The sequence below is a fragment of the Cryptotermes secundus genome, unplaced genomic scaffold, assembly GCF_002891405.2.
Source record: "Cryptotermes secundus unplaced genomic scaffold, Csec_1.0 scaffold699, whole genome shotgun sequence".
Classification (NCBI taxonomy): Eukaryota; Metazoa; Arthropoda; class Insecta; order Blattodea; family Kalotermitidae; genus Cryptotermes; species Cryptotermes secundus.
This window is the reverse complement of record NW_019738883.1, coordinates 719,386-732,455: the sequence shown is the minus strand read 5'-3', so window position 1 is coordinate 732,455 and position 13,070 is coordinate 719,386. Positions and strand designations below refer to the sequence as shown.

The 13,070-nt window shown below is 38.5% G+C and overlaps 1 protein-coding gene across 3 annotated transcripts in view; it reads left to right on the top strand.

Moving 5' to 3' along the window:
• Positions 1 to 13,070, top strand: part of LOC111871254 (bromodomain-containing protein 1) — a 52,263-nt gene that overhangs the window by 24,945 nt on the left and 14,248 nt on the right. For all 3 annotated transcript variants that reach the window (XM_023864228.2, XM_023864227.2, XM_023864226.2), the window contains exons 11-15: positions 604 to 913; positions 3,637 to 3,951; positions 6,608 to 6,779; positions 11,206 to 11,364; positions 11,776 to 11,841. In XM_023864228.2, the coding sequence (XP_023719996.1) occupies positions 604 to 913; positions 3,637 to 3,951; positions 6,608 to 6,779; positions 11,206 to 11,364; positions 11,776 to 11,841 (1,022 nt within the window). The remainder of the gene's footprint in view (positions 1 to 603; positions 914 to 3,636; positions 3,952 to 6,607; positions 6,780 to 11,205; positions 11,365 to 11,775; positions 11,842 to 13,070) is intronic.

Below are 13,070 nucleotides of genomic sequence, written 5' to 3'. Positions count from 1 at the left end.
TCTCCGTACGTTCATGAGATGGGCGTGTCAGGCACCGCACTCGTGGTAGGTAAATGTTCATGATTACTGTCTTGTGGATCATTGCCTATCACTGTATTATTGTCACTATCAACTTAATCCAATTCAGGAATCATTATTTCATCGCCACTATCATCATCAGAAAAAATCTCGTTCACAACATTTTCCAGCTGGTCTGTAGGAAAACGAAGACACTTGCTGCAAGAAGCTATGGTGAAACTGAATGAATGTGAAATATTTTCTGACCTTTACCTTCTCAGAGGGTTCTGACAGTAATATAGACCCCCACAAAGTTTACAAGGGTTCTTTACAAACATGCACAAAAACTATCATAAATATGTCTTTGGTTGATGAGTGCCAAGAGAGCAAAGAAGGGACGAGATTGTCAAAGCGTTAAAACACGCCAACGCCAGGGAACGGCTGGCATCGTCCGGGCGTTAAAACACGCTCGCGCCAGTCAAAGAATTAAGCACAGATTTCAAGCTGATAGTGAATGCTAAGTAATATGATTTGAGGGATCAAGTTCATATTTTGTTGGTTCACTGGGAAAGAGTATAATAGATTTTATTTTTTTTTTTCTTTTAGCAAAGAATTGTGGATGGAAGTTCACCTTCAGCCTTTTGTCTGCTTTTTGCGTCGCCTTCTTGATCTTGTTCAGTCTCGAGACACAGGGGATATCTTTTCAGAACCAGTCGATCTCTCAGAAGTACCTGACTACAGTGATGTAGTCACACAGCCCATGGATATATCAACCATGCGAACTAAACTTGAAAATTTCCAATACTCAAATCTGGATGCTTTTGAAAAGGATTTTAATTTAATGATCAGCAACTGCATGGCATATAATTCTCGTGACACTATTTTCTACCGTGCTGCAATCAAAATGAGAGATCAGGTAAGTCAAAGGTTGTAACATGTTTAGTTAGAATTTTGGATGGAGTTTAATGCGGGAGGATTGTTTATTTTCATGTTATTTGACAGAATGCTTGTCTTACTTGTTGATGTTTACAAACCAACAGATTCTGTGCTTATGTCAGTGTATTAAAAAGTATGGTACTTCTCTCAATGTTACTAGATTCATTTTTATTTTTACCATGCACAGAATGTTGATGTCATTTTATGAATGGTGTTTGGACCTCCATCGTGATGCACAAGTGCAGTGATTCGTTTTTTTTTTCCTTGAGGCGGATTTAAAAATACGGTAGTGGACAGTGTTCCCTCTAAGCTGCATGCATGTGTGGATGTGCAACAGCTGCTGCACTGTGTGTACAGGTCTCAGTTTCCATTGCATTTTTATTGTGTTAGTATGCAGTCAATCTGAATTAATAAAAATAAAATTGAAAAAGTACATTTTTTTTTATTTTCGGGATCTTATAAATTTAATGCGTGTTATGGACCTTTGTCAAAAATCACTGCCTGCCCTCTCCAGCTTAGAGGGAATGTTGGTAGTGGAATAATACTTCATGGTATGACCTTTTCTTTGAGTATTGTGAATGCCTCACATCTCATTGAAACATTAATAGTGAGAAAAAACTTGTCCATTGTGTAAGTATGAAGTACTTAACAAAACTAGTGTAGGTGTGATTTAAATTACAATGAAATTGTGGTATAACAGGAATTTATAACACTGAGGAAAATTGACTCTGAAGAAATCTTGTTATACTTAATTTGGAATTGCTCAAAAATCAAGCAGCAAGCTTTTGTGGTTACCTCACTTTTAACTGCTTAAAACATGGGAGTCTATGAGGAAATTAATAGTTATTCTGTAACATTAAATCCCTTATCTCTCTCTTTATATAAAATAAAATGTTTTAACAGTGAGTCAGAGATCTGAAATTATACAATTTTGCGGTACCATAGTAACAAATTGTTGAATGGTGCATGAGGATAAATTACATAGTAGGTCACAAGTGAGCAAGCAACCTTTTGTTCCTAATAAGACATGGCTTCTATAGATTCAGATAGCCCAAAACATATATGATTTATATTGTATATTAATATTTTTGGTTTACCGTTAATTTCAGTGGACCATTTTCTAGTTAAATGCTGAAACAGATAGCCTACATAAAGACAACACATTGCCATTATGACAAAATTTGTGTGCACTGAGACACATAGTGATGAGTATGGTTGCTTATTTTTATAAACAGTCAGGTATTTCAAATATCTAAAGAGGAATCAACTGAATACTACAATTCTGAATGAAAATTTGAATTATTCAATTCAGTAGTTGCAATCTTCTGTTAAGTAAGTATTTGATAATACTGTGACATCACAGCTGGAAGTTGGAATAGTGGAATGAATAGATTGGCAGCCATTGCTAGGCAGCAGCAAGGTGAACGTGTGACTGTGGCAACAGATAGTGATGTAACAATAGAGGATAGAGTGGTTTGTCTGCATTCTGTGCTGAGGTCGTATAAGGAGGACCAGCTGTACAGACCAGTTAATCGACAGTCTGTCATGATTTGGAGTCAGTGGTTAGCAGTCTTGAGTTGTGTTATTAGCAGCCACTACCTAGGAATGACTTGTGGACAAACAAAAGACTTTACATGTGCTGCAGGCAGAGTGATCTATAAAGTGTAAATCAGGGAGACTGTTATAGTTATTTTAGTTAACAAGTTATAAGTATTCTGTAAATGTAGTTATCAATCCAGAACCCATGACTAGTCATTAACATGTGACAGTACAAAAAATTTGATAGTGCCCTTCACTGGAAGATGCTAGTGCCATGGATTCACAACTACTATCCCTAATATTTGGTTATTACTGTTCCAGTGGAAAGTGAAGTGGTATGCACAACACAAAATGTATCTCATTTGTGAGTACTAGTAACTAAGAGTTAGTAGAAGGAAATGGGGAACGATTTGAGGAAAATTATGTAACATAGTAACAGAGGATTATGCTTGTAGTGAGGACTGCACTCTCACAAGCTTCATCTGGGACTGAGGTTTTCAGTACAGGAAAATATATTAAGGGCTGGGATTATTTCTGGAAACAACAAAACTTACTGAAGATAATTTTTCTCTGCCACCACACTACTTAATTGTATGACAGAAATATGTTACTGAGGCATTTTAAGAAGATAGATCCAAAATCCAAACATTACCATCATCTCAGGAAAAGAGGAAAGTATGTACTAGCTGAAAAGACAAAATAGGTTCACAAACTAGTCCTGTGCATATTCAAGTGATACGTGGATCTGTTTCATAAGCCGAAGTTAGGGATTAATGATCTTCCACATATTTCTTACCCATACCAATCATAGTGTCCATGTGGTCTACAGCACATAAAGTCTTCAGCTGCTTCATCACTGGAATCATGAACTCATATCGTACATGGGGATGGTTGTATGTTCACAATTTTTTTTTTTTTTTGTGTGTGTTGTCCTATGTAGGTGGAGGCATTGCACCAAGATGATTCCACCTCCAAGGAGGCCTACCAAATATCTGAAAGGTTTCATAACTTCAGAAGTTATTTCATAACTACNATTCCACCTCCAAGGAGGCCTACCAAATATCTGAAAGGTTTCATAAATAAAACAGGTCAAAGATCCCAAGCTGTAAAAGCTGAGGTACAAATTTGTGGCCAAGTAATGTTTTTAATCTTATTGTCTTCCAGGGAGGAGCTCTCATTCGGCAAGCAAGGCGTGATCTCGAAGCTAATGGATTTGATTTGACAACAGGACTGTTGTTGCCAGATGGTGTAACATGTGCTGCTCAGAGTTGCAGTTCATTGTCTGGAACAGATTCTAAGTCATCACACATTCCAACACCTCAACTGCAACAACCATCACCCCAGTCCTTACAGTCTGGTGTTCCACAACAACAAAATCTGCAGGCATCACAACAGCAGCACCGACAACAACCTGAGGAAGGTTTGGCGGGGGAAATTGACCGTGAATTAGCAACTATTCTGGATAAGAATCGTTTAGTGGTATGGTTACAGACTTTTTTTGTAATGAACTATGCTCTGAACAATTTTTCAGGAATGTACTTTTTTATCTACATGTTTTATTTGTTCCTGTGAGGCATTATTGAAAATTAAAAAAGGACATGAGTAAGAGTACTGCCTGTTGTCAGCTGTTTGAAGCTGTGAAATTAAACTGATGCCACCACAGAATTTAGGTAGTCTTGTTGCTAGACTAGAAATATTGGGAGAAAACTAAATGCCATACTTTTAGCCTTGAAAATTTTTGAGTGACACATAATTTTCACAGAAAATGTTATTAAAGTTGAGTTAATGGTAAAACTATCCCTGTAACAGGCCATGGGTGCCCATAGGGTTGTGAGATGTTGATGTTCCCACATTTTTTAGACAGTCGGCTCACAGATGGCAGCTTTGTGCGCTGGCTGCCCTTTACCTCCAGGAATATTCCTGGTACTCATTTCTGTTAGAGGCTGAGTTGACCCCAGGGCCATAGTGCGCCTGGAAGGATTAAGTCAATTTAAAAATCCAGTCACCTCATTGGGTTTCGAATCCATGACCTTCCAGCTTGTAGCATCATGCCTCAACCAACTATGCTACCACGTGCGCCATATTAAAGTTCAGTGCATTTTGGTAACACGGAATGGGGAACTTCAACATATTTTCTGTGAGAATTATACACTGGACATAATGCTGTCAGATGGCATTATTGCCTCAGTGTTAGTTAATGAATCATGTAATGGGAGTCTGTAAGTGCAAATATCTATGCCGTGGGTTATGTATTCTGAAAAATTTATGCTTTGGCCTAAGTTTTGTCATGGGACATTTTCACCTTAATATCTGCCAAGGAATCTTGTTGTGGAGAAAGGAGGTAGAAATATCTGTTCCATGTTGCCACATTGCATCCAGCTTGAGTCAGTTTTTCTTTCTTACTTTCTTGCAGATATTGTGCATAGGTCAAAATATTATCAAGGGTAATTTTTTTCTCAGTGTTTGTCAAGGAATCATGTGGTGGAGCTGGTAACCATGAATATTCATACTGTGTTGCCACATCACATTCAGCTATAAACATCTCAATCTAACATGTAAAGTTATATTCTGAAAATGGTATTTGCATATTTTATGCACCACAACTTCAAGACATGATTTTTTAAGTAAGAAGTTCATAAATTATGCAAGTAAATATGGTACGAATAGACAGTGATGAATATTTAGTATGTATCAGAATTCTGCACATACACGTACATGATATTTTTCTTGCCAGTATGCCCAGAAGAGTAAAGAAAAAAAAAAGAAGTGCATAGAGGGTGTTATTCGGTATTAATTTCTGTTCTGTTTTTATTCTTGAGGGACTTTCAGAGCAGAGTAAATCTGGGAAATGCTTGGTACCTCTCAATTCAGAATTTGTAGCCTTCTTGCCTGCCATCTAAAACCATAAGGATTAAAATACACAAAACTATAATTTTTGCTGTAGTTTTGTGTGGGTGTGAAACTTGGGAAGAACATAGATTGAAGGTGTTTGAGAACTGGATGTTGAGAATAGTATAGTATATAATAGGCCAGAAGTGGCCGCAGTACAAGTACACCCCACTAGCAATAAAAAAAATAATACTAAAATTGTTACACTGTCACTTCAATTTAGTTCCATGTGGAACACACTGTTGCTTTTAATAAAAATCCTCAAAAATCCCCAAAATGCTGGTACCTGCTGATTGTCAGCAGCGCACATTGCCAACTTTGTATAATATTTTTTTTTCATGGTGTGTTGGTGTTACTGCTTGTTGAGTTATTCTGACTGAGTGTGTCACGGTTGGAAGAAAAAAAATTACCCACAGAAGAAACTGTAAGTTAAGTACACAATTATTGGAGCCTTTTGGTTTTAGACACTGCATTTTGCATTTTGGCTTCCATGGATGTATTTTAAAAAATCACCATCTTATATTTAATCCTTTGTGTGCCATACATTTGATTATATTAATATTAAGGAATGCTTACAAAATTTTGATTGGAAAGCCTCTTGGGAGAGACCACTTTGGAGATCTATGTGAAGATGGGAGCTTAATATTAAATGGATTGTGAGGAGGTAACTGGATTGAAATGACTCAGTGTAGGATCCTTTTCTGGAATTTTGTGAACATAGTGATGAATCTTCAGCTGTTCATGGAGAACATGTTGTTTACATTGGTGCCTATAGCATTTGACATGTATGGAAGAGATGAGAAGTGAGTATGTAATTTTACTGGGGATTCCTGAAGAGAATGAGACCACTTTGCAAGATATAGATGGGGCATAACATTAAAGTGGATAGTAAAAGAATAGGGAGTGTGGATATGGACTGGATTCATTTCTTTCAGGATAGGTGGCAGTGGTGGATGTCCTCATGTGAACATGGCAAACCTTAAGGCTCCATTAAAGGCAGGGAGTATATTGACTTACTGAGTAACTGTTGGCTTCCCAAGGACTCTTCTCTATGCAGTTAGTTCAGTATGATTGTTAGTATTATAATTTCTTTCAGACCTCTTATTATTTTATGTTTATTTGCATATTCTCTGGAACTCCAGCATATATTCATTGGGTCTGCATTGTAAGACTTTGAGTGGGACCGTCTTATAATATGATCTTGTAGAACTGCTAATCCATTAACCAGAGTCTAATTTCTTTGCAGGCTAGTGCTGATCGACTTTCGAAGTTGCTCGAATTACTAGATCGAAGCCAAGGACTTCGGCATGGTCTGGCACGTGCTAAGAGAGTCCGACTTATTAAAACAGAAATTACGAAACTTCGTCGCAGGATGGCTCTTGGAGGAAATGGTCCACAGTTACACCACCCACAGTCAGGTATGCTAATGAAGAAAATGGTAACCAGACACTTGTGAATACAAATATTCTTAACCTGAATAGTGCCATAAATGTGATTCTTAACTTGAAACTAGATTTCAGACCTTTTATTTTGTTTTATGACAAAAATCTCTCTCTCTTTCTTTTTTTTCTTTTCTTTCTTTCTCTCTCTCTCTTTTTTGCTAGTGGGGTGGGACTAAGTCCCTTGTGCTGCAGCCACTTCTGGCCTGTTGTACCAGCTCCAGATGATAGGTGAGGGTGATTGTGGAGCAATTGGTGGAATTAAGATTGGCAGGGGAAACCGAAGTACTCGGAGAAAACCTGCCCCAGTGCCACTTTGTCCACCACAAATCCCACTTGACCAGACCCGGGATCGAACCTGGGCTGCCGCGGTGGAAAGCCAGCAACTAACCGCTGGAGCTATGGCGTGGCCCCACAAAATCTTGGAAATTGTTAAATATTTAACACTTTGCGGACCGGTGGAATATTTTTATGCCCAGCGCTTTTAAACATGGCGGACCAGTGGCATATTATTATGATTTTAGGACACGTTATGTTGAAACACACTATACCTTGCACTGGTGCCAGGCAGACGCATGACTGGTGCGTGATAGACCTCTTGAATGTTTGCCTCATAGTCAGTAACATGACCCCGCTATTTATGATCCAACTGTTTTCCTTTTCCACTCCAAAAGAAAATGCCTTTGTTCATCTTCCAGCTGCATGCACCAGGCAGTAAATTACTAGTGCAAAATGAATCAAGGTCGGAAGAGGTTGAGGTCCAAGCATTTTCTCGGAGAACAAGAAATATCTGACTTGTTCTCCGATGAGCTTTCTGACGTCCCTTGTGAGTCTGCTAGTGATAGTGACTCACAATCTGATAGTGAGTGTGGCAGGGGAAAACAAAAAAATTGTGGCCACAGACAGTGAAAGTGAATGTGAAAGTGACAGTAGCTCCGACAAAAGTGCGGGTAGCAGCATTGCGGGGACAGCCACATGGGGAGAAGTAGACAAAATGCCTGCTTTGGAACAGTTTACTGGAAATCCAGGGTTGAATCAAATTCCATCAGACCCAACGCAAGTGTCTGAAGTAGCGGAACTGTTTTTCCACAATTCACAATTCGAGCATGGTTGATGTTCAAAGGAGACATGGACAGGTAAAGAAGCCTGTTTGTATTTCGGAGTATAATATGTTCATGAAGGGAGTTGATAGAGCCAATCAGTACTTGCCCTATTATTCTCTTCCTCCAAAAACAGTAAAGTGGACAAAGAAAGTTACCTTGTATCTTATAAATTGTGCCATTTTCAATTCATTTTTGGTTTTCAAAAATCTAAACATTCATTCAAAATTGAAATACAAGGCATATCTGCTGAATGTGGCAAAAGCCTGGGCTACAGACTAGACGGTGGTGGCAGAACTGGCGGCAGACACAGACTTAGTGCGACCGGGTCCATCAACTCCCACCCCATGCAGGCCTCATGTGGATCCCCCTGGGCAACTCTCGGGTGATATGCGGAAGCATACCCTCATGAAAATTGTGAAGAGTGAATATGCCAAGGGGAAGCAGCCTTCTAGGTGATGCCGTGTTTGCACAGTACACAACAAAAGGAGTATGACTGTCTACATGTGCAAGTTCTGTGTAATGCCACTTCACAAATGGGAATGTTTCCAGAAATATCACACTCTCAAGCACTTCTAGGAGCATTGGTAAGTGTTCTCCAAAAATTTTAGTTCATAAAATTAATTAGGAGATTTTATATTAATTTTTAAAGTGAACAGTACTCAAGTTAGGGTAGCAGGTTTAAAAATACCGGTCACCAGGGTGATTTAAATATTTAAATCGCTGGTCTGCGAAGTGTTAATTAAGATTGATACGAGTAAGTTTCAGTAGCACTGAAAGCTTGGTTGAGGCTTTCACAGTCTTTCCTGTCATGGAGTGTATGAGTGTATGCACACTTAACTATATGCAGTAGAGGATTAGTGTGGAGTGTTTATTAATGTTGATACTCACAATGCCACCTGTTTTTAGTAAACTACAAGGTAAAATTGTGTACAGCCTGGCAAGGAGTAGTGGCCACACAAATAACACCTTTAAGCTCCCAAAACATAATGGCTATATTTGTTGTTTATTCCGTTATCTTGAAATTTTAGATCAAGGTGAATTTTCATGTCTAGATTTTCTTTTGAAAGTAATATGATCCTTTCCCTGTGTTGTTATTCATTTGGAGCTGCTGAAATATGCTTCTTCACTAACCATTTTTGTGAATGTTACAGGTTGCCATGGACAGTGTGATTAATATTACTGTTTTAAGTTGCATGCTAATTTACATACCGGTACTTATCTGTTATTCTGTTTGATCTGATCAACCCACTACGATGGGGTACCCAAAAGAAACCGAACTAATTTTTTTGTGGACAGAGCTTTTGTAGTACCGCGTTTTGCCGCTATGAGCACATAGAGCTAACATTCCTGAGTCGATAAGCCGACTACCGTTGCTTCAGAAGGTAAGGACTAGTTTCGGCAGAGTTTATAGTGACAACTGTTTTGTATGATCGTCGTTTTTGCAATGGCCCGAACACATGAAAATGTTGAAAAAATTCGTCAAATCATCAAGGAAGATCGACAACAGACCACTGAAGAAATTGTGGAGCTGTCGGGAGTGACTTGGAGCTCAGTTCAGCGAATTTTGACAGAAGATTTGGGAATGAAAAGGGTGGCTGCGAAATTCGTGCCATGACTGCTGACTGCTGAACAAAAACAAGGTCGCGTAGAAACATGCTGTGATTTGAAAGAAGAGTCCCGAAATGATCAAAACTTTTTTTCAGCGTTTTGCTGATGTTGCTGAGGTGAAGGAAAAAAACGACGGAGGCACTGTCAAGCATCTCAAAAGATGAATTTAGACAATGTTTTGAAAAATGGAATAAAAGACTAGACAAGTGTATTAGTGTAAGTGGAGAGTACTTTGAAAGGGATTGAAGGTTTGTGCTTAAAATTTGAATAAATAAGTTAAAAAAAAAATAAGTTCGGTTTCTTTTGGGTACCCCCTCGTATGTTATATCACCACTGACTGCATTTTCTGACCTTGCTGGGTAAACTTCCTTCTCAAAGTTTTGGTGACTCTCCTTCATTTATTTCTACCACAATTGGTAAGATTCCCCTTTCTGTGCTTGAATTTAATCTGCTTCTCACCTTTCCTGCAGAGAAGTTTAATATCTTATGTACTCTTGTCGACTGAAGTACAACACATGCTTTTGCCATCTTATATATTGCTGATATGTGCCACATTACAGCTATCTAGCTGTATTTTTTCATGAGTTTCCTAATACTGATTATGAACACCCCATGTTAAGTCTGCCCAGCTATGAGTAAGTAGTTTTTAAGGAAATAAAAACCAGGCTGAAAATGAGCATCCCTTGTAGTACTGTTACAGTAAGTGTCGATAGCATTCTGTAATAGGAGGCAGAAAATTGTGGTCTGGAAAATAAAATATATGTGTCTACTACCAGAAGGCTGGTGTTATGGGATGAGGTGCTGGGCTTACATGTGACACATCCTTAGGTTTGAGGTCACCCAGATTTGCTGTAGAAATGTGTACATTCCTTCCTTATCACTCATTTGTGGTGAAGCCAAAATATTGTGAATATTAGGAATTACAGACTGCCATGGTATGGAGCCTTTATTAAAGTTGGATTTACTCGGAAGGACATCATCTTCATCACTGTCATATTCTTCAGAGTAAAGAAAATTCAGAAGTAGATTCCTTCATACTATTTATGGTATCTGAGGCCAGGGGTATCATAAGACCACAACTGGAAGCATTAAAAGCTAGTGTGTTTGTAAGTATATGTATATCTTCTCAAAAGAAATTAGTTGTGGATTAATGAAGGCATATATTCAACAACAATGGAAATCCATTATACACTGTAGAGGTGTTAAGCATTCTTTGAATTTTGAATTTAAATGTTGAAATATCAGTGAGGAACAATTTGTTTGTGAGTTACAATTTTTTCATGGCTTACATTTTTCAAATGAATTGAAAGATTGCTAGGGATTCTGCTTTGAAAAGCTGTTTACTTGGGAAAGTGTTAATGCGGATGTTTTAAGGAAGGAATTAATTCCTGATCGTGAACAGTTTACATATTTTTGTATGTATGGTTTATTTTACAATTCTGTCAGTATCTTAGGCTTTATGATGTCAAATGGTAGGATGATTGGTGAATGGTGAAGTGGCAAGGATTTCAAAGGAAGTAGCCATGGCCCAGTCAAAGTAATCTCCTTCCATCTGCCTGGGGGGACTGAGGAACACCATGAAAACCCTCTGCATAATCAGTGTTCTGACTAGGCACCTCCAGAATGCAAGTCTAGAGCATCACAACCACATCAGTCTGCTCAGTTGTTTACTGTTGGATGGATTGCAATTACAGAAGCTGAAGATGGCTTTGAATCAGATTCAGAGAGAGAAGAGTCCAGTGAGGAGGAAGAGGATATGGAGAAACTGCAACTGCAGCAGCGCCCAGCAAAACCAATCTCACGACATTCCACACGACGTTCCTCTCAACAGCAGCAAATGAGTGAAGACACAGGTAGCCATTGTATAATGAAGCAATTATTCTTTTTTTTTAATGTGTATTTTATTTCTTACTTAATGATACACTTGTTTAAGCCCTGGATAAGCCCTCTCCACATCACGAAGAATACTACAGCAAATTAGCTTATAGAATCAAATGTAATTCTGATTGCTAATATTATGTAAATAAAAAAAAAACTTGATTGCATGAATACTTAAATTTTCTAACTTTGAAGAGACCTAGCAACACAATACAGTGTTCTTTTGAAAAGTTAAAATCTGCAATCATTTGATTTCTTAGGACTGTCAGTATCAAGGAATATGTTTTTGCAGAAGACTAGTATGATACTGACTTGGTTGTGTGAGAATTCAGTAACTAAGAACACTCAGTAACCTGTCAGTATTGACCAATTTGTACTCATTCCAGGTACTTCTGTAGTGACTTCTGGTACCAAGGAGCAGGAAGCAGAAGTCAAAACCACAGATACTAATGGTAACCCGCATTATTACTTTTGGTTCATTGTTTATGGACATTTATTCTTATACTCTTATATCACCTTTCTCTGTCTCACTGAACATTTAGATGTGCACATGGATGAATGTGCATGTGTGTACATGCAATGGAACAAAATATACTGTTTTGTGTCTGTTTATATTAGAGCCAGGAATTTTCATCATTTTACTTCCAGTTTTCAGTTCTGTTATAGTTCTGTGTGCTGTTTTTGTGGTGCTGACATGCTTTCGTGACATGTAATACTTGCTTCAGAATTCCCTGGGGGACAGTGGACTCAAACAGTATTTTTCTTATTGCTAGTGGGATGGGACTAAGTCCCTTGTACTGTGGCCACTTCTGTACCAGCGCCAGATGATAGGTGAGGGTGATTGTGGAGCAGTTGGTGGAATGAAGATTGGCAGGGGAAACCGAAGTACTTGGAAAACAACCTGCGCCAGTCCCACTTTGTTCACCACAAATCCTACTTGACCACACCTGGGATTGAACCGGGCCGCCCCGGTGGGAAGTCAGTGACTAACCGTTTGAGCTATGGTGCGGCCTTACTCAAACAGTAACTTGATAAAAATGCTGAAACAGAGAGATTCTCGGTACTGACATTGTCATTATATAGCCATCTTTAAACAAAACAGTGAGAAAAGTCAGCCTGCAGTAATGTTTCCAGTATAGTAATTACTATGAATGTGAGAACTTAAATTTGAGAAATGTCAAATAATACTTATGTTCGATGTTTATAATATTATGGTATGTAGTAATTTTAATCTATTTTGCCCAAGATCTGTAAGAGCATGAAATGTATTGTCACATATTGGGTGTATAACGCGACAAATAAGTTCACGCCGTCTTCTGATATAGCGAGTTTATTACGTTCGCTCGCCTTACACACGCTTTACAATCATTTACACTTGCAGTGGTACAATTACTGCTCACAATAATTCGGCGAGACACTGGACTCTCTTCTCTGGCGGTTATTCTAGGACTGACTTCTTAGACGGACATCCCAAGACTTTCTTCTCCGAAGGCTGATCTGAGACTGACTGCTTCTTGTCGAAGCCGGGCTATTTATAACCTTGGCCGCTGCTAGGCAAATGAATCCTTTGTTATAACCATGGAGACTCCTGTTAGAACTACAATGGAGCGAATGTTGTTTCCTATGCAACGGTCTGTTCTAGCGTTTCCATAGAAGTGACTCTTCTGGATTCCAGACACGT